The following is a 20,696-nucleotide window of genomic DNA, read 5'->3' on the forward strand; positions in this document are numbered from 1 at the left end:
ATATCAGTTGATTAGGAGCATCTCTATTACCAACCATGGCCATAACATCTCCAGGGACATGTTTCAGACAGACTTATGCAAAACTCTGCTCAGCAACTTAATAAGTCCTTTATTTGCAATGTATCGTGACCCCATCTGTCTAGTTTCCGATGCAAAAGAAGCAATAATTTCTTAAATAAAGAAAGCAAAAAAAAAAATATTTACAAAATTCCAATACAACTAATAATCAACGGATTATCTAAAGCACCTCTCTGCATCTGGACAACTGCTGTTACTGCTGGATACACTGCAATTACACCAGCAATTTCTCGTTTCTGAAAAATAAACTGAAAAACATTTTGTTTGTTTTTTAATTATATATTTACAGAAAGCTCCTGAAATAAGTTTCCACTTACAGTAGAAAAGGCTTTCAGATCATTTCTGTGTTGTTGTTTTGACTGTATATATATTTCCATCAAGTCAATTTTCTGTAGATTTCAAGTTTTAACTGTGATTGGGTCATTAAGTGTCCTCTACGACAGCTCAGGCTTAGGTACAGAAGAGGTAAAGATGAAGAGTCAGTGTGGTTTACTACTGGGGATGGGAGAGGATGGCTTAGAGGAAGCATTAAGACCACCCCCTAGTAGTCAAAGGTCAACACCAGTCCATGTTTCTGTCCTCTAAGTTCATCATGGGAAACAGGAAGAGAAAATACACAACCTTTGCATTAAAAACTCCATTCATCAAATTAAGATTAGTTCATGTACATTTGTCTATCGAAGTTTTGTCCACTGTATCATTAATAGAAACACACTTCAGTCATGCTGCACACGCCAGAAAGGGACAAAGACATAAGAGCCGAGTTTGGATTGAACACACATTATGGCATGACGATACCCACGTTTTAGGGAACCCACTACACCACCCACCCTGCGGTTCATCTTGCAGATCAGATAGGATGTTAGGCATTAGAATTATCTAGAACCATAAAAAAAGCAGCCTGTTGGTTTGCGTTATTGAGAGAAAAAGTTTCGTAGTGATGTGGGATACTTCACACCTCGTTAACAAGCAATCCTGCTGAATCAGTTTTCAAGTTTATTTGATGAGGACACTTGCTGTGACAAGCAGGTGGGGGAAATAATGAGGAAGCAAGAGAGGAAGGGTAGAGAGAAATGATTGTTTTCTGAGTCCATCCCTCAAAGAAAAGAACAAAAAATAATAAAGATTTATCCTCATTGAGGATTGATTTGAGTCTGCCTCTCTGGCAATATTGTCCATGAATCTCTGCAAAGCCCCCACCCTGCCAGAGGGGGGCGGCAGCTTTCAGTTCAGTCTCTTATTCCTTGTCAGACTCCTCCTCGGCCTCGCGGAGCCAGGTGAAGAAAGCGGTGACTGATTTCAAGGCCACACCTTTGCCTGTTTGCTCTGCAGGGTCTTTGCTGGTCTCCCATTTATAGAAGGCATCCTCTTTAATAACGTCCTCGTCGTACAAGGCGTCGAAGAACATGCGCAGCAGGTCTGCAGAGAGATGACACAGACGTCAATAAAGTCAAAACATTGCTACATTTTAAAAACAGTTTCCCTCGCTCCGATGTCACTTTTCCACCAACTAAATCAGAGCGGAATATAGGAATGAGCACAGACCACCATAAACACTAGTAGTTTATGTAAAGTGAGATTTTAAATTTGAATCATCATTCTGTGTCTATCATCGGTCCCAAGCTATGGTCTCAATATTGGCCATATTATGACCACATGACCCATGGACATGATAACAGCCATGAACCAAACGGTATATGCTCCTACAACTTTAGCATTTGTTACAGGGCAACTATAGGAAAAAAAAAAAAATTTTGTCCACCTTTTAGACTACATTTAGAATGCTGGCCCTCTTCAGGTAGAATATTACTCACTTGCTGGCTGCTCCATGTGCACCATCAGAGCCTGGAGGGCGTAGAGGGCCTGAAGCTCCTTCTCCTCATCAGACAGGTATCTCTGCAGCAGACTGGCCCTCTGACTGATCTGCCGTGCGTCCACCCTGTACGGGTTGTCACCTGAAACAACAAAGAACCAAACTCCTTCATTGATTTCAAACTTTTTTGTATGTCATGACAATGTGTGCTCTAAAAAGGGTTGCAAAATCAATCACATATCGTTTCTCCAATCAACCATCACAGAACGTCGATATCTCAGTAATACTGAAACATTTCAACATGGACAATGAACGCCGCTTATGTGAGACGAAAAGACAAACAGAAAAAGAAAAAAAGATCATTTTCGCCCAAGACATACAGCCCTTACATCTCCATGCTGCATTAGATACACTTACATATGATTGCAGACTGACACACTGATGTCATCAATGCTCGCACAAACTGGTTGGAAGCAGTTTGCTGCTCATCCAAGTTAGCCTGGGAATAAAAAACAAACAAAAAAACTGTTCAACAGAAGATACAATTGACTCACACATACGCAAATGACAAGTTTTAAAACCTGCATGGCATATTCAAGTCTCAAGTAAAACATGAGCTACATCAGAAGTATATTTCCCCCACCTCGACCCAGTCTCTGATGCGCTGGTTGTTGGCCTTGTCCTGGAGGAGTCGGTCCAGGTTTTTGCTGAGCTCCTCTCCAGTGAGGACCTTCTTCTCATCCATGTCCTTTGACTCCATCTCCTCTCCTGTGGTGAACTCCACTTTCTAAATTACATAAAAAAAAGAAAAAAAAATTGAAGATTATCTGAAGGATTTACTTTTAATTCTTTATTTTTTCTTAAACAGGAACGACCAAAACAACACTAGACACGAGGGGTATGTAGGTTTGCCATTAGGTCATTTATGTCAATTAGCTGCAATTAAATATACTTATTTCTAGAGGATACATAATTAAGACATATTGGCACATGTTTCTGCTTTAATATGATATTGTATGAAGCCCTGTCATTATGGAGTCTGTCATCTCTGTATGAGAGCTTACAATCTCTGTTAGTTCCCTGTGCCTCCACCAAACTACATTGAAAAATGAATTAATAAAAATAAAAATTAGTGTCTATGTTTCTTGTACCATTGTAGCCTACAGACCTGATCGGTGACAAACTTGTTGACATCTTCATTCTCGGGTAAGAAATCACTCCAATTGAGTCCACCCTCAGTCCACATGGCCCCGACCTTCTTAGGGGTCTGATGGGGAGAAGAAAAAAACATTACATTCAGTGAATCTAAACTGTCTAACGGCACAGAGTATTATGATTTTCTTAATGTAAAACAAGGTGTAATGAAACAATAATAAAAAGTTGCACTCCATATAGACAGGAAAGAAGCAATGTTTTTTGGGATTCGTGTAGGACGTACCATTTCTTTGCAGAGCAACTTGAGGATTTGTACCAGAAGCACGCCGGCCTGCCCCAGAGGCACGAGAGGCTTTGAAATCTCCCTGAGGATGCAACACACATACATTGAGTCATTCATTCAATTAGCTTTGAACTAAATTATTATTCAGTCATTTTATTTATTACCATAATAGGTCAAATCATTATACGTAAGGTTAAAAAAATAAATTGATTGTTGTGAAAAGGTAGAGAAAGGGAATGGACAAAAGAGTGACTACAGACACGTCAAATATTTGTGAGAAGCTGACAAAGGTGTCCCAGTTATTCCACTGACTCAGATTTGATGTTTTTGAACTGTATGTGTACAATCTGTATTATTGTGATGCGTGTTTAGGGCCAAAGCACTGCCAAACAAATGTTGCTGGGTCAAAGGTAGCAGTTTCTGACCAATCTTAATCCACAGGAACTAAGCTTGCTCAAGAATCGTTTGATTTAATTATGTTTGCTGACATCCAGCACTGCAGCTCACCTGAAGAGCTGTCCCATAGGGATGCCTCCCTCATGGAGCATGGGGGTAATGAGTTCAGCCAGGTAGAGCCAGATGTGAGGTATATCTATGGCCGTGTCTTCTGCAGCCTCTAGGGTCTCTTCTAGCCTACGGTCCAAAAAGCACAATGCACTCAATATCACTTTAACACACACGTACCTGCGTTAGGTTATTTTGCATGAATCAGTCCATCGACAGTAACTAAGTATGTATGGGCGGCTGTGGCTCAGTGGTAGAGCGGTTGCCTGCGTTGGGTTGATGGTTCGATCCCCGCCCCTGCGGTCATTGTCGAAGTGTCCTTGGGCAAGGCACTGAACCCCGAGTTGCCCCCGGTGCTGCGCATCGGAGTGTGAATGTGTGTGAATATTTATCTGATGAGCAGGTGGCACCTTGTACAGCAGCCCCGGCCACAGTGTATGAATGTGTGTGAATGGTGAATGTTTCCTGTAGATGTCAAAGCGCTTTGAGCAGTTGTTAAGACTGGAAAAGCGCTATATAAATACAGCACATTTACATTTACATATTTACAGATCGGAAACACAATGTGGCGTTTTTCTTGTTCAAACTTACCCTTTGTAGTACTGCGCTGGGGACAATAAATCTGCCTTTACAAGTTGTTGCAGCAACAGGCCCATGTGTGCTCTAGCAATGGTGCTGCGCTCAAGCGTCGACTCCACGCCGTTCCGCACAAACACATAGAGCAGCGAGGCACTGTTGAGTTCCGTCACACACTGCAACGCCTCCTACAGCAGCAGAAGACGACACACAAAATGTTGTCATATTCCAAGCATTTGCTGGTAAAGCCGGATAATATGCACACATTGAAGGAAATGCGGGTGCCATGTTTGTACCTTCAAGTCATTAATGTGGAGGTATTCTTCTATAATGGCATTCGACTTCTTCTCCAACTCCTCTTCACTCAAGGCAGGTTTTGGGAGAGGAGGAGGAGGAGTGGGGGCGCTCTCACGCTTAACTGCAGAGAAAAATTAGTTCATTATTATTCAAATCTCTGTGTGTCCACAGCTTTTCCTTCAGGACATTTTCCTACCATTATATCCCATTTTAAATCTTCACTTTTGCTCACTGGGTTTTGTACCTGGGAGATCTTTGCTTGGGGCCCTGTCCTGGCTTCCTCGGTCTCTGCTTCCTCGGTCCCTGCTTCCTCTATCCCGACTACCTCGGTCCCTGCTTCCTCTGTCCCTGTTGTCGGTCATGCTGGCCACGCGGCGCACCGGCTCAGTCGAGGCCCGAAGGTCTCCGGTCCGCCCGCCGCGCTCCTGAGACTCTCTGCTGAAGCTTCTCTTGGTGATTTGGTTCCGGGCGCTCCTGTCGTCACGACCCTCCCGTCCCTCGCTGCGATCGAATCGGTCCAACCGATCCCTGTCGCGTTCACCCCTGTCTCTGTCGCTGCCACGCTCGCGGCTTGAGCTTGACCTAAAAGGTGGTAAGTGAAACAAAAACCTCCACATTTATCACAATGTTGCGCCATCCAATCTGATTAGATATTAAACTGGTTGCTATCTTGTTGCATGCTTCTATAAAAAAAAAAAAAGAAAGCATACAGGCCACTTATTCGGTGAAGGAGGTAAAGAAAACAATAGGAGCAAGGTACAAGGATAAGACATTTCCCTTGGTGAGAAAATATCTGCAGCTGCTAAATACCTCTGAGGAGCTCTGCGATCAGAGTCAGTTGAAGACAACAACGAAGCAGACTGTTGCAGGGCTGAGAAGCGGTTGAGGGTGCTGGTAGCTGGACGGCCAGAATCTTAAAGTGGAAAAGAATAGATTAACACTCCAACCCCTAAATCATCTTAAAACCACACTGTCTTTTTGAAGAAAATGTTATACCTGGCTCTCCACTTGCTGGTTTTGCTCCAGTTCCTCCACTGCTGCCTTTGCCCCAGCTACCCCACATGCCTTTTCCCCCTGGAGCCAGCAGTTGATTGTTGAAGTCCAGAGAACCAGGCTGATGTTGAACATAAAAGTAAGAATGAGTTACATAAACATTTATGCAAGCCCCAAATCATCAGGTCAAATGTACAAATGTGTAATACTAAAGGTTTGTAGCACAATAAGAATAAGTGCAAGACAGGGGCGATTTCTTACGATGCACCAAAAACACACTTCAAGACTCAGGACATTGACACTTAATTTGACTTCACTGATGTGTTCAGTTAAACTGAATGAAACCTTAAGCTGTACATTTTAGTAAAATTAGTGACAACTTCTGTGTTAGACTTGGACGTTACCTTTGTGATCTTGCTAAGGCGAGTGGTGTCGATGGGTCTGTTCTTGGAAATGGGCACCGTGTTCCAGCCCTCATCCTGAGGCTGGCTAGTCCGGCCACCTCCTGGTGTGTGAGAGCCGCGGCCCCCCATGTTCCCGCCCATCCTGCCACCTCCTCTGTCTCCTCCTCTGTCTCCTCCTCCCTCTTTCTTGGATAAGAGCTGCTGCTGAACTTTGATGTGTTCTCTGTGCTCCTCCATCTCTGCCTCCTTGTGGATCTGGTCAATTGTTTTAGGACCCTGGTCTCCTCTACGAGGCACCCACCCACTCTGTAGACCAAAGATGAAAGATAGTTATAAAACAGTCCAACACCTGCCATTAATGTCTTCATTCATTGTTCCCATGTGATTCCTGTTTAAAACAAATCTGCTCATTCAGGAACACTTAGCATTAGTCACCACCATTAATGCTAATTTTCAGCTCCAGTTATGGCTGAAGTAATATTTACCTTTCTGAGATCCAAGACATCTTGTAACATGAAGCGGATTCTGGATGAGGTCTTTCTCTCTTTGATTATCTTGTCCATCTGGTTGAAATACTGATCCATACGAGGCTAACCGGGACAGAAAAAAAGAGCAGCTTTTTATGAGTCATGGCTACAAAACGTTAACCTCATTATGAATAGAAATTGAGATGGATTTATATGTAGAGAACTGTCTCCTCAGTTCCTCAATCCCATCACTAATAATCAGTGGCCCAGACACATGGCACAAAAATAAAAGTCATCACCAGAGACAGTTGTGTGTGTAAATACTTTCTAGGGGTTTTCTAGGGGTGTCCTCCAGTAAGAATTTACATAGCCAAATGGTTAAATCTTGCCTATAGTTGACTGATATTCCAATCATGTTTTGTTTTTTGTTAAAAACTAAAAAAATATGAGTGCTCTGCTTGTATTCCAAAATAGGCTATACAGTTTATCATGATTTATTTGGATAAAGCAAGCAGTTTTATGTAAAAATCTGACACTCAACACCCCCATATTGACCAAATGAACGATCCTTTTGTTTCATGACCACAACGTCCACCACTGCGACCATTCAACTGTGATTTGATCAAATCATCCAAGAGTCAACAATTCGGGGTCGCTCCTAATGTGTTCATGCTTTATTCACCTTGGCCTTCTCAAAGTCCAGGTCTTTGCCAATCGTGGAGAACAGCCTGCAGAGACACTCCAGAGACTCTTCATCATGATTCTTCAGTAGTTTCACTACACAGTCGTGCATGATGGCCTCTGTCAGCATCTTCAGCTTGAAGAGCTCGCCAATGAACTTTATGTTACCCATGGAGCGGCGACGAGCCTTGTCTTTGAAATCCTGAAGCTCCACCTTCAAGCGCTCACACTCCTCTCCCTGAGGGCAGATACAAGTAGGGGTTTGTGCTTAGTGCTGGGGTAACATGATCAGTTTAGTCTAAGTAAACACCACCTGTGTTGGTTGTGACGGTGCGGGTAAAGGATCACATTTCTTACTTCTTTGGCAGCCTCTATTTCTTTTTGCTTTTTCTCAAAGATTTCATCATCATCCTGGTCCTTCTCAAACTCTTTCTGGCAGCGGTTGAGCAGCAGTTTGCGAAAGTTCACAAAGAGTCCTGGCTTGTCGGGGATGGGGACTTTCAACTGTAGGAGGAAAACAGAATACAATTAAACATTTTTAATGAATATACACCATCTCACATATAATTATATGGCTTAAATGTGATTATATAAGTCAAAATGAACAGTGATTCAAGTGTGCTTCATTATGAACATTCAGTAGCCCAGACACATGGCCCAAAACAGAAGTCATCATTGGAGCTGATAAATATCACACAAGTTACCCCCAAAAGGCAGCGGCACATGTTGGCATAGGCCACAGAGAAGTTGGGCTCTGAGATGGCCTTCTCAAAGATGAGGTCAATAGTTCCTTTCAGCCTCTCCTCTGTGTCTATCGTCAGCTCTGTCACTTGTTTCATCAGCTCCTGGAACTTCTGAGGGGTCAGCTTGTTGAGGATACTGCGCAGACGCTTGAACAACTCTTGAGTCTTGCCCTGTTCGGAATCGTCATTTTCAACTTCTTCCGGGGCACGGGTTCGACTTGACTTCTTTACCGTGGGCTTCCAGGCTTTCTCAGCCTTGTTGAGCTGCACGTCGTCGCCGAGGGACATGCTGCTGATAATTTTCCTGGGCTCTTTCCTCTGACCTTGCTGGGAGCGACGTGGCCCAGGTGGCTAAAAGGAGGGGAAGGGATGCATTTTAGAAAAGAAACCATGATCAGAAAATAAAAACATAGAATTATGGATAAATCACCAAAGAAAGAAAAGACAAAGTAACTGTTGCGCGCTGTGGTGTTTGTGTCTGCTGTCTCGTGTCTCTCCAGGTACCTGCCTGCCTCGCAGCTGCAGTAAGGGATTGAGTATAGCTTATTTCAATAGGTAATCAGGGCTGGAGCGTAAAGGAGCAGTGGGCCATTACACCAACGTCCATGTTTGTATTTTAAACTTTAATGATTTCCTTTGTTTGTCCATTTACTTTAGTTTTCCAGTTTATCTTTGTTCATTTTATTGTTACTTCACTCACCCCCTGGGCTATTCAGGTAACATTCACTTACCGGGCCTCGTGGTCCTCCCACCGATCTGCTCCCAAGGTTACCCAAATACGAGGGAGTAAAATCAGGACCCACATTAATCATTCGAGATGGGTCAACAGGACGCATTGGAGTCTTGTTTGCCTGATGTTAGAGTATAAGAAAAAACAACCTTAGAGTCCATACAAAACACTGACAAGGCAAGATGGACGTAAAGTTTCCCAATTCTCTATAATAATTGCCATGATATATTCAGAAAATAGCTATAAGTTATGTTGCATATGAAATACATTCAACAGCAGGATTATGTAAAACATCCCCTACCTTGTCCAGGACCACGTCACTGATGGTAGGCAGGCCATCGGGTTTGTGCATACTGGCGCTAATAAACTGGAAACCCAGGAGGAACTCCCTGTCGTACCGCTTCTTGTCTTCTGGGTCTATTGGCTTCCATTTTTCTAAAAGATGTTCAGGAAATGTTATTTCATGATTTTTTTTTTAATCACAAAATACGTTGACATTTGCAGAGAATCTTGTAGAATCTACCTTCTTTGTACTGGTATTTCTGCTCAGTTGGCTCAGATGTAACTTTAGGTTCTGCATTTTGCTTGTCTTCTTTCTCCTCCCAGGTCTCATCTACAACCTCAGCTGGAGGTTCAGGTGGAGCAACAGGGACAGGGTCGGCCTGAGTGGACGAGGGTTCAGGAGCAGGCTTGGCTTCTTGCTCCTGCGACAAAAGCCCCCAACAGACAGACAGACAGAGAGACAGAGAGACAGACAGACGGACGGAGAGATTGAAAAGTATTACAACTAAATATCCTCAAAAATATTATTGATTTAGCTGACACTGCTGGGACACTTAAAACACAATGATGACCTTGCGTAATTTCAATCTTTGTTTTAATCTGGCCGATACTAACCTCTGTGAAGGCATCCAGGAGGTCTCCAATTGCCTCTTTCTTGTTTAACTCCTTCATGTTCTTCCTCTTCTTTGGCACAGACGTTGCAGCTTCAAAAAATGACAAGTGTTGACATTAAAACTGAGCACAACACATGCGGCAATCATAAGTGCAAGCCAGATTTAACTCCACCCCACCTTGCATAGTAGATTCCTCTGTAGGGCAGCTAACAGAGGCAGGAGGGGCAACCTCACTTTTCTCCTTCCTTTCTTCCCCTTTCTCCTCCTCCTCCTCCTCCTCCTCCAGCGCCTCCTCTTCCTCCTCCTTCTTCTCCTCCTCCTTCTCCTTCTCCTCCTCCTCCTTCTCCTCCTCCTTCTCCTCCTCCTGGGCAGGCATTACCGTTTTAGCCACAGGTGTGGATTCCTGAGATTGAGAAGCATCCGGCTTGTCAACGTGTGTAGTGTCTGAAAATGCCATATCCTCAGACAGGTCCTCAGTGTCCTGAGGAAGGCCGTTGGAGAGAAGAGGCTCTGCTTCTTCAACCGGTGTGGGTTCAGGTTTAGGGGCGGGGCTCTGGGTGGTGTTCTGGGTTTGTGGAGCAAAAGGTTCCTCTGCAGAGGATGGAAGCGCAGAAACTTTTTTTTCTGTCTTTGTCGCCGTTTCTTCTTTTGCCTCGTCAACAGGAGTAAATGTTGCAGGAACCTCAGCTGCAGGCTCAAACGTAGCACTGGCCACCTGCTCTTTATTTTCCAACGTCTGCAATTCCTCTGCTTTCTTTTCTTCCTTTTCTGGTACCTTCTCAGCTTGTGGTGGGACAGCCTGTGGTTCTTCCATTTTGACAGGTGCCTCTTGTGCCACTAATGATGCAGAAGGGCCGACAGGAGCGTCTACGGTGTCGCCAACATTAGTATCAACTTTATTTTCTGCCTCAGGAGGAGCTGTAGTAGTAGATGCTGCAGGGAGGGAACAGAGAGACTGCAGGTCCTTTATCATTGGGCATGGCACCTCTGCAGCGGCTGTAGGGGCTACAGATTGTACGGCTAATTCAGCAGGCGGTATCATCTGGTTTTCCGTTTCCTGTTTCGCCTCGACCACAGGCTCTGTATTTGCGGTGGCAAGAGATGGTGGGCTTTCGGCGCTAGCAGGTGGCTCAGTGTTTTCATCTGGGCAGTGAAACATGAAATAATTACAATAAGGAAAATCTGAAATACGGCAGTCTTGCATGTTTTATGTAAACCAAAATTGAGAAAATGTACTCACCTCTTCTCGTAACTGTAGTGGCAGGCTGTGTAACTTCACCATTGGTCTGTGCAGGACTTCCATCTGCTGTGGAGGCCTACAGTCACAAAAAAGTATTTAGTTTTTGTATGTACAACCATTTTATGATGCAATCTTTATGAAATAATTTTCATTTATAGTTAAGACTGCGTCAAAGATGTGTTGATTAAGCTCTATGGTCTTTTTTAAGCCCGTAGTGTGTCCTGTGTATTGTATTGCATTTGATAGTGTAGTAATAGTGTTTAAAAATGTTTTGACCAACCCAGCCGGCAACTCAATGTATTTCTTGAGTTGAAAAATATATATCTAAATAAAAAAAACTAGCTTGATAGTATAACCACAGCTCAAAACATCAGTGTTGTGCATTTGCTTTGGCTTTGTATTGTTTGTTCTGTGAAACTGCAAGATTTGTACTGTGCTGATAACAAAATGTTAGCACAGAGATGTGTAAACATGCAAGCCCCTATGAAAATGAAGTAAGTCAAGCTGGTGTGTAAAGAACATGTATTTAGTTCAAAATTTTAAAGTACTGTAATGATCTGCTTGAGCTGTAGTTTTTTTTCTTTTTAATGAGTTACGTTTTTATGTGTAATTAAATCGTAAGACATCAAACTGTAAAAATTACATTTTTGAAAAAAAAAATACTAGATTTTTTTTTACAGATAGAACGGTCTACCTTCACTAAATTTCCCAGACACATTAAGCCAGCACAGAATAGCTGAAAACAATTTAGATTTCTAGAATAAAAACAACTAAATCCTAATCACAGCTTCAAGACTTCAAAGAATTATGTATTTAACCATAAACACAACCATGCTTGCCTCAGATCAGAGTTTAAATGAGTCAATAAAAACTGTTCTTCCCAAAATGCTTCTTACCTGTGGAGGAGTCGGTGTGGTGGTGGACCGTCCACCTGACATGATCTCCTCTGTGATATCACGCCCGCCCTGGTTAGGGTCTCGTATCCTTATCTATAAGCAGACGGGGTCAATATTGGTTAGGTTTCCTCTAAACATGTATTCTCTTTAGAACATTGAAATAAAGACAGTGTGTTATGATGCTGTCACTACTGATCTATAGCAGTCACCCATCGTGACAAATGCTATTGTTATTTTTAGATAAAAGGGAAAGTTCCACATTGAACAGACAATACACTTTCTGTCCATTCAAATTTTTTTTTTTTTGACCTCAGAGAAGAGGTGTGCTGCCCTTTTGTTGTGACACACTACCGGTTTGCGTTCCCTCTTTGGTGGCCCTTGTGACTGTGGGGGTGGTTGCTGAGGAGGCGGGGCTTGTTGCTGTTGCTGGGCGGGGGTGATCATGACCGGTGCCGGCTGGACAGACTGAGAGTACTGCGGCTGAGCTGGATAGTATGCTCCTGCTGTAACAGTAAAATGAAACAAAACAAAAAAACATTAATGAAAAGAAAACTATACTCACACAAACAAAGAAGCTTCAAACAAAGAAGAAAGAAGTAAAAAGTCCATCCGGGAGTCACAAGATGAATTACGACTGCTTGAATTTGTTGATGAAAAACATGTATAGCAAGATATAATTTTGAGGAAGTGAAGCATTTTGATGCATTGATTTGAAACGTTTACAGGACTATCATAATCAAATGTGAGACCAGTGAAGATTCCCACCCCTGGTTATGCACAAACGCTTTTGAAAGAATACCCTTCACATTCGGGCTGTGAAGGTCAGACAGAATACCATGTTAAAAGTCCTGTGCAGTAAATGAGCACAGCCAACATTACAGGCAAGCTAACAATTATAAATCAAGCCACTTGCAATCAAGGATTTCTTTCTTTCCTTGTCATCACATGAAATATACATCATTTAATAAAAATCTGAATCATTTGACTGTTAAAAGTGGAATTTTGGCCCAGATAGCAAGAAATTTGCAGCCTGGCAGCCAAGCGGCACACTTTTTAGCTCACTATCAGCCCTGTGTAGGCGGACTGCTCGTCCTCAGCCGTAAATTAGGGTGAGCTTGCTTTCAAGGGCGAGTGCTTTTTTGCTCCTTCCCCAATGTGTAAGAATACTGTTAGAGCAACTGGTAACAGCCCAGCCGAGCCCGTATGTGTGGTTTTGCTTAACTGTTCAGAATTGTTTAGATTATAACCTTTAAATGATTGGCAACTATATTGTTTACTTCTGTCTACAACCTGATTTAACCTATACTGCACTGACAATGTGCATATATGAAGGTGTACTTTCTTGTGGTATTATCATCATCGTGAAAAAACAAAAATACAAAATGCCATTATTTATTTTGCTAAGGCTTCACTATTTGTATAAAAAATACTTGTAGTGGAATGAATTTTTTTATGTGTGCAACTTTGTACTCCATTTGCATATAAAAGTAAACGTAGGTGTTAGCAGAAAGAAAAAAAAACAACCTTTTCCAATGATATCAGCAACAGGAAGTGCCACAGAGATTTTTGCCACTAAAGCTTGCTGACCAACACACAAGCACACACACTACTCACCAGGGTAGCGCTGGGAGGTGAGAGGAGCACCGTGGAGAGAGAGACGGCCGTTCTCTCGCCCGCCCCCTCTCCCCCCACCACCCCGCCTCTCCCTCGCAGCAAGAGAGGGCTCTGAACCAACGCAGCAAACGAGAGGAAGGGAGTGAGGGACGGGAGAGGGAGAGGGAGGAAAAAAGGAGAGAGGGCAGGAAGAGACAGATGCAGAATGAGTTAATGAGAGGATCCAGAGGAAGCAGGGTGTTAAAAAGGTCCCATGAAATGAACGGCTTTAATGTATATATTGCCTTGTGTTCCTGGCTTCATCTTATTATTATGTCCACAGTTTTTTTTTTTTGCGTCATATCTTTAAGTGAAAATCAAATTCCTTACTTCAACTTCTGTTCACCGTTTCAGTGTGAGAAAATATAACCTGAGGTTATAGTTTTACCCACACAATGCCTTACATTTAAGAAAGAATGTGTTCAGAAAATGAGTATTTGCAGCAGGAACACAAGAAGTGTGTTTGAGTTGGTATTATTTTTGGAAAATTGTTTTTCCAAGTGCAGCAGTTGTGGCAACACTCAAATGCCTTGCATTTTAAAGGCTTTGTCCTGGATACTTTGAATATATTAATATTCAAATTAGATCCATCTTAACATTAAATCCCACCAAAACAGTATGTTTGAACAAAATTATTGTCTCAAAGCCATTTCATGGAACCTGTAAGGCAGTGTCCGGTGAGACTGCAGATAGAAAGAACACAGGCCAAAGCAGAATCAAGCCAGACCACATGCAACTGGCCCTTCACCAAGTACAACAGTGTTTTGACACAGAAAGACATGTAACACCCAAACCAGCCAAGCAAAACCACAAGAAACCCAGCAATACCTTATGGGCAAAGACTAAAACTACATGCTTATACTTTAAATGTGTTAAGTGAGGTGTTCTGTTGGTAAGATGTTATCCCCTTTAACGGATAATCCTCCGTGTATGTAGTTGTGCTTGGTTGTTGTTTGTCTTTTTCAAAAACCCTTACCATAAGCAGAGTATTCAGCAGGGCTAGTTCCCGGATAGAAGCCTGCTGTACCGCTGGTCACAGGATACTGCTGAGTAGGAGGCATATATGGGGCCCGGTACTGCAGAGACAAAATAAAGTGTCAGAGACAACAATAGATGGAGCAATTAAGTTGGGAGAGTGTCAGATCAATCCCTGCCATCTCAACAGTTACAGATGAGACCCTTCTGGAACCCTGATTAATGGTTCTGTGGCGACTCCACAAAGAGGTTTCGCCATAGTCTACGTAAGTGGCCTGAAGTTTAAACTTGCGCGTTGGGCTGTGTGTGGTTGTGGGTGTGTGTGTCGATCTCTTTAAGAGAATAGCATGACTGGCATGAGTGCATGTGTGGGGAGTGTGCGGTAGAGCAAATGAGAAAGTGAGAGGGATTTACTTTGGAGCGACTGGTGACACTTGAGTCATATTGAAAGAAAAAAAAAGTGTCTCCCTTGTGCTTCCTGACCAATGACGGAAATTGGTAGCAGGAAAAGTTAACCCTATCCTTAATTTCACGTTGTTTGTGAAGCGCAAGGACACGGAAATTAGTTTGAGGAAATACAACGCTACCAAGCCACGCCCGAGCTACGCAGTTCCTTTTGTTGCGAGGAGCACGCCATGCTACGGCATAGGGTCGTATCTCCACTTACCCACAAGGTTGATTTAACACAGAAACATAAATTGGCCTTATTACTGGTTTTTGGTAGATAGAAACTCACATTTGTGTAGCTTATCCAACTCTCCTGTCAGGCTGTTGGAAGCAGATGGAAGGATTTTCTCTGGCAACATGTGTCCTATTATGACATTCTGTGACACTGGTAATTCTAGGATGCTTCACAAATGATTTGGACCTCAATCTGTTTCATTAGAAAATGCTCTTAACTGATTTTCACTTTCCACAAACTGTATTTCTCTGTGGCAGCAAAACAATCAAAGTGATCTGTCAGAAACTCCAGTAGGTTAAACTGGGGCTCCTGAACAGTTGTTCTGTTCAGTAGTTTATGTTTATTCTCACTCTGTAGGACCAGATACTCTCTCCTATTCAAAGAGAACATCTACAGTTGTTAGGTCGACCGGTAATGTGTGTGGCATTTTAACAAACTGTCAATTGCTAATTTGAACCAACCTGTCCAGGTGGGATGAAGTAACCCTGAGGGGAGCCAGGAAAAGACATCATCATCATCTGTGAGCTGTGCGGGTAGACTGGAGTGGGTCCGACAGGTCGTGGGCCACTACTTGTCTGTACCCTCGGAGCATTGGTGGCCATGGCTGGTCGGTTTTGGTAGTAACTCTAGAGAACAGATAAGTGAGATAAAGAAAGAGGGATTAAGAGTGTATCACCAGCAAACCTTTTGTTCTTTGTGTGCATTTAGTGTCTTTATTGGTAGCGCAGACAAACACGCGCGCAGGCACACACACACATATATTAAATTGTACTGAATGGCATGTCTCCCTGCTACACTGAATTTAACCAAAGCTAGGGGGGAGAGGGACGAAGAGAAAAGCGGTTACCTGTAATGCTCTGTATCCACCCTTCAGCCGCGCAACACATGAGCAGAGAGTGAGATTAAGGTGAAAATGAGGACAAGAGACAATGTGGAAGGTTGAGATTACAAGGTGCAAGAAGGAAGAGCATGAGAGGCAGCAGCAAAATATCTCTCAGCCATGAACAGTAAGCTCCAACAACCAGATGCAACTCTGTACAGGTCTGCATAAAAGTAAGATCCTCTGAAGTCATGCGAGTCCCAGGTCCGAGTGGATTAAAGAATCCCTTTAAGGGCTGCAGGTGCATGCGAGCCATAAAACAGTGTCAGAATGCTGCAGGTACTAAAATCAATTTTCTAAATATTTAACTGTACTGTGAAGGTGTACGATGTATGAAGAATAATAAGGCCTGGGAGAATTCTGATGTTAAAACATTGTGACCCAGCTACATTTAAAATAAATAAATAAATAAACTATTTCACAGCGTGTGCTTAAGACTGACATGACACCTGTCATGAACATAAAGAGTCGCTACAAATCTTTTAGACTGTTGTCATTAAAGGTCATTTGGTAAATTATGAAACATTTAATGCAAAGTTTACATTGTTTGAGGTATGACAACTTGATATTAATCAGGACATCAATGTATGTTATGATAAACTTGACATTAACCTAGACAACATAACCTGCAATAAATGTGTCATAGCAGGCCTAATTATCAAACTTAAAGAAACTATTTAGCTTTATGCGTTAACATTACAACAAACTGCAATGTGTGGTTGGTTTTGACATTGGCTCTAATGAGACCACTACAGCGGTCTAATGATTATTTTCGTTGACCTTAAGTAAAGTAGTACTATTTGGACTTGTCATAGAGATGTCATAAATGGTAGAAGGCCAGTTTGACATTATTATTTACAGAGTTTTGGACAGATAGCTTTACTTGTTACTTAAGTATCCGCTAACTGTAGTTAGCGGCCATTAGAAAGTGTACTATGTTCATGAGGTGTCATGTCAGTCTTTAACTCCCTACAGAGAATTAAGCATTTCTAAAATGAGAGATAAACCTCAATTTAACTGGACCTCAGTTAACTCATCTAATAAACACTACGGCATTTTCATTTAATTCTCCAACAAGTGAACTGAAAGCATGTATTACACTAAAGAGACAGTGGGGATGTAAGGAAAAGTGATTAGTGTTAGTACCTGTTGGTGTAAAGTACGGGGGCCTGCAGCAAACTGGGAGGACAGCAGAAGAGAGGAAAGAAGTCAAGATTGACATTTAAGGAGAAACATGGCAAATAGGCCAAAACACACACAGATTTAGCCAAAGCCTTATAGCAGAAAAAGCCATGTCAGAAGTCTTTGTGAAAGAGTAGGAAAGGGAGGGTTCCCATACAAGGCAAACTATCACATACTTAGACACTGAATGTAAAAACCTTAAAAATATATAAACATGCTGTGAAAAATACCTGTCTTGGCTGAGGTGCAGAGTTCATTTGTGGAGGTGGAGGGGTGGCAAAAACAAGAGAAGGGGGCTGTCCAGGACCGTAGGCGGCCTTGATAGGAGGATGTGGTGGGGGGGAATAGATGTTACCACATTTTTATCTAACAAAACAACTTAAATTCTACAAGGTCCGTTTCTCTCACCTGTGTCAATCCAGGGGATGGGGCAGGGTTTGGGACAGAAGTGGGCCCCGTTATAGGCTGTGGTGGTTTGTTCATTTCACGTTCTTTTATGGTTCTGCATTAGGGTGGCTGTGTGCTGCCAGCCTTTCTGTGGAAAGAGGAGGAGCAAGGAATACAAAACAAGATGAACAATTAAGAATTAACCAAGTGGTAAACAACGGTATTGAGAGGAAATCTGTTTCAGCTCAAAGCTGATCTTTACATTTGACAGTTGCAGGCATACAGGTAAGATATCACTTAACACTGTATGAAGAGAAGACATGAACCTTTAGTGTGGGATCATCAAGCCAAGCAGTAAGGGTGCGGTCTGTGGTTTTGCCTATGATAACATCACCACCTCCCACAATGTTATTCACTTACATATTGTCTCATGGCTCATGCAAGCAATCTTAGGGACAATTAGTGTTAAAATCATCTCTGGATTCCTTCTTCAAATCAGATAACAATAGACTTGTTTTAACCTTCACCCAAAACTTTCATAAGACTAGGAAAGGGGTCTGGTGCTATCCAAAAAGGGGACCTTACCGTAAAAATAAATTTTAAAAAACTGACCATGACTGAGTTAAACCACAAGTAGCAACCGTAATAGGAATTACTTATATTGGCTTGGAGATCTACTTCCAATTCATACATGCCTGCCACCAAATCAGTTGCACTGTTCCGTTTTGAGTGAATTTAAGAAAATGGATACCTCAGGTCAAAGTTCGTTTACGGTGTTAACAGTAGCTTCAATGCCCCTTGGTTGTGCTAACTACATGTGCAAATATTCCACTCAAATAACGTTAATATCCGTTTCAAAACTGACTGCAGTTTTCTCACGAAGATAAATGATCGCATAGGTCCTGGAATAGTTTAGTCAAGCTGGATTAATAAAATCTGATGAACACTACTAGCAGACGTGTCATCCACCTGCTGACACAGGAACTACCGTTAGCTGCTAGCTAGTGCCATGCTTCTTCTAGGGCATCAATGTACAGAGCTACCATATGGTTCTATTAGCAGAGAAGGCTATCAATCTTACGGACAGTCAGTAAATGTGACAGGGAGTCTAGGGAACGATTCCCATTGTGTCTTAGCTATGGTATAGTGTGAAAGGACATTTTACTGGCCCGCTAACATGGCAGCATTCCCGGCCGAAGCAGGTTAAATCGTTAGCAATCAGCCAGCTAACGTTACGTGTCCCACTATCAGAGGTTTTTGCCTAGTTACGCTACGTGGCTAAACCTAGAGTCCACATTTAACCTTAAAGTACACAGAGCTCAGTGTGATAGTTCTACTGTGATTATGGACAATATGACTAATCAAACTCGAGAACAGCAAATAAGCCGGTCCTTGCCATAATGTTGCAACACTTGACACCGATTAGGTTACAGTTCAGCTAACGCTGGTTATCGGTTTAGCCCTGCCCTACGAAATGTATTTAATTACAGGCCCAACGAGCAAACGAGACCATCAACCTGACATTAAACTTGAGACAACATTGTGCCAACAAGACAAACAATATAAGGGGTTCAAACAAACCGTTATAATAGAGAAGCTAGCTCTGAAACCCAGTGAAACGTCGTTTTTAAACCATGACCCAGTAGCGTTAGAGCTAACCTTACGAAGCCTCAATGATAACGGCAACGTTAACACCAACTGAAGCTTAGCCACGAGAGCAAGGGACACTGGCTGTCACTACAGTTAACTACGCAGCTCGAAATAATGCGTCGAGATTAGGTACCTACCTTGAAACCACCTTTAAAACATTCAAACTAATTTGGTTTCATCCGTTTTAGAATTCTGGGAAAGCTTCGTAGGATAGATATCCTAGTGTGAGGATGACAGCCGGCAGGGCCTCAACCAGCTAACATAAGCTAGCTAGCTAGGTAGCCTGTGTGCCTTTGACAAAAATGAAGCCAAGCTTGGGTGTACTCCAAGCTAGCAATAGCACCGTCAATTGGTTTTATTCTTACCAGGAATCAATAGTGAATATGTTGTAAGATGGTAACTCAGGGAATCGGCCTCTGATCAGTCTTCTGTTAATACAAGTAGTGGTGTTGCAGTTTCCTTGTCCTTTACTCCAAAAGAAAAGTGATGCCCTTCTTGGCTTTTGACTTAGCGAGCTAGCTAGCTGACCGGCAGATGGGGGTGAATACTACTACTGTCACTTCGGTTTAAATCCCCGGGCGTGCAAAAGTGACAGTGCTCAAAATCAAATAATATAGTACTTAGTGAGTACTATTGACAACTCCGATGGCCCCGAAAAAAGCCTCTGGACCGGAGGTCCATGATCAAGGCGTCGATGGTGACGGATTGCCGGTTAGGTATATACACAACTGTCGCATCAGTAGGCTCAGTGCGAGGCCATAATGCGATGTTTCTTGGTCTATGGAGCCGGTGCGCGGCGTGCGCCTCCAAGTCGCATGGGTAACTTCCGGGTAAATTAAATTTTGATGCCGTTTCCTAGGTCATGTGATACAGGAGCTCAGCTCAATTCATAAACCTTCGCCTCACATTTAGCTGAAACAAACACAGTATACGCATGTCAGGAATTTAAGTATGTAAAGTATGTAAAAGGCAACTGTTTTAAGGCCGTACGGCTTTGTGCAGGGTGTGTGAAACATTATGCATGTAAAAAAAACTCCCTCAAAACTCACAGTATAACATAAGTGACAGATTATTAATATTTACATATATCTGGAAAAACCACAAATCCCCACATATGAGACGCTGAAACAATCCCGCTCCGAGTTTTACTTAAAAAATGACTTAAGATGATGAGATTAATTGATTATCAAAAGTTAATGATACATTTTATATATATTATTAATACTACTACTACTACGACAACTACTCCTATTACTACTACCATCTAATGCTAATATTGCTAATACATAACATCAGCTGAAATGATAAAGGCACTATGGTGTACCCTGCATTATTATCTGCATAATTTGTGGAGGGGCACATTTCTAAATAAATTTGATTTGAAATAGCCTTCATTGCCAAAAACAAATTGGTCAAAATGGGCCTTAAGTTAATTTGTACCCTGGGGCCTCAAAGCAGACTTGTTTGGCTACAAGTTTTGACTTCAATGACCCCCCATTAGATTTATGTATGTATGTTCATACGTTGCTTT

General features: G+C 42.4%; 1 protein-coding gene and 2 non-coding genes across 10 annotated transcripts; all 3 read right to left on the bottom strand.

Moving 5' to 3' along the window:
* Positions 1-89: 89 nt before the first annotated feature.
* eif4g1a (eukaryotic translation initiation factor 4 gamma, 1a) lies at positions 90-19,971 on the bottom strand. Of its 8 annotated transcripts, none has more exons than XM_034887194.1 (34): positions 19,531-19,971; positions 17,537-17,663; positions 17,359-17,445; positions 17,093-17,125; positions 15,914-15,934; positions 15,528-15,692; positions 14,386-14,485; positions 13,371-13,481; positions 12,108-12,259; positions 11,757-11,849; positions 10,861-10,936; positions 9,979-10,763; positions 9,798-9,900; positions 9,622-9,710; positions 9,248-9,428; positions 9,026-9,159; positions 8,726-8,845; positions 7,956-8,345; positions 7,609-7,755; positions 7,253-7,489; positions 6,589-6,693; positions 6,104-6,409; positions 5,703-5,820; positions 5,517-5,619; positions 4,951-5,288; positions 4,706-4,827; positions 4,425-4,597; positions 3,837-3,962; positions 3,330-3,411; positions 3,060-3,158; positions 2,535-2,678; positions 2,309-2,390; positions 1,893-2,033; positions 90-1,497 (listed from the first exon to the last, which is right to left on the bottom strand). In XM_034887194.1, exons 2-34 carry the CDS (start codon positions 17,609-17,611, stop codon positions 1,316-1,318), a joined length of 5,220 nt encoding a protein of 1,739 aa, XP_034743085.1. In that variant the 5' UTR covers positions 17,612-17,663; positions 19,531-19,971; the 3' UTR covers positions 90-1,315. The 8 variants fall into 8 exon arrangements, with proteins under 8 accessions (XP_034743085.1, XP_034743083.1, XP_034743082.1 ...); XM_034887192.1 differs by having other exon boundaries at positions 9,982-10,763; positions 12,066-12,259; XM_034887191.1 differs by having other exon boundaries at positions 12,066-12,259.
* Positions 6,798-6,874, bottom strand: LOC117954907. Its single transcript, XR_004658920.1, has one exon. It is a non-coding gene; the product is annotated as a small nucleolar RNA SNORD66 (small nucleolar RNA).
* On the bottom strand, positions 7,873-7,932 carry LOC117954908. The gene has a single exon (XR_004658921.1). It is a non-coding gene; the product is annotated as a small nucleolar RNA SNORD66 (small nucleolar RNA).
* Positions 19,972-20,696: the final 725 nt, after the last annotated feature.

Source organism: Etheostoma cragini, chromosome 12 (assembly GCF_013103735.1).
Source record: "Etheostoma cragini isolate CJK2018 chromosome 12, CSU_Ecrag_1.0, whole genome shotgun sequence".
In the NCBI taxonomy this organism is placed as follows: domain Eukaryota; kingdom Metazoa; phylum Chordata; class Actinopteri; order Perciformes; family Percidae; genus Etheostoma; species Etheostoma cragini.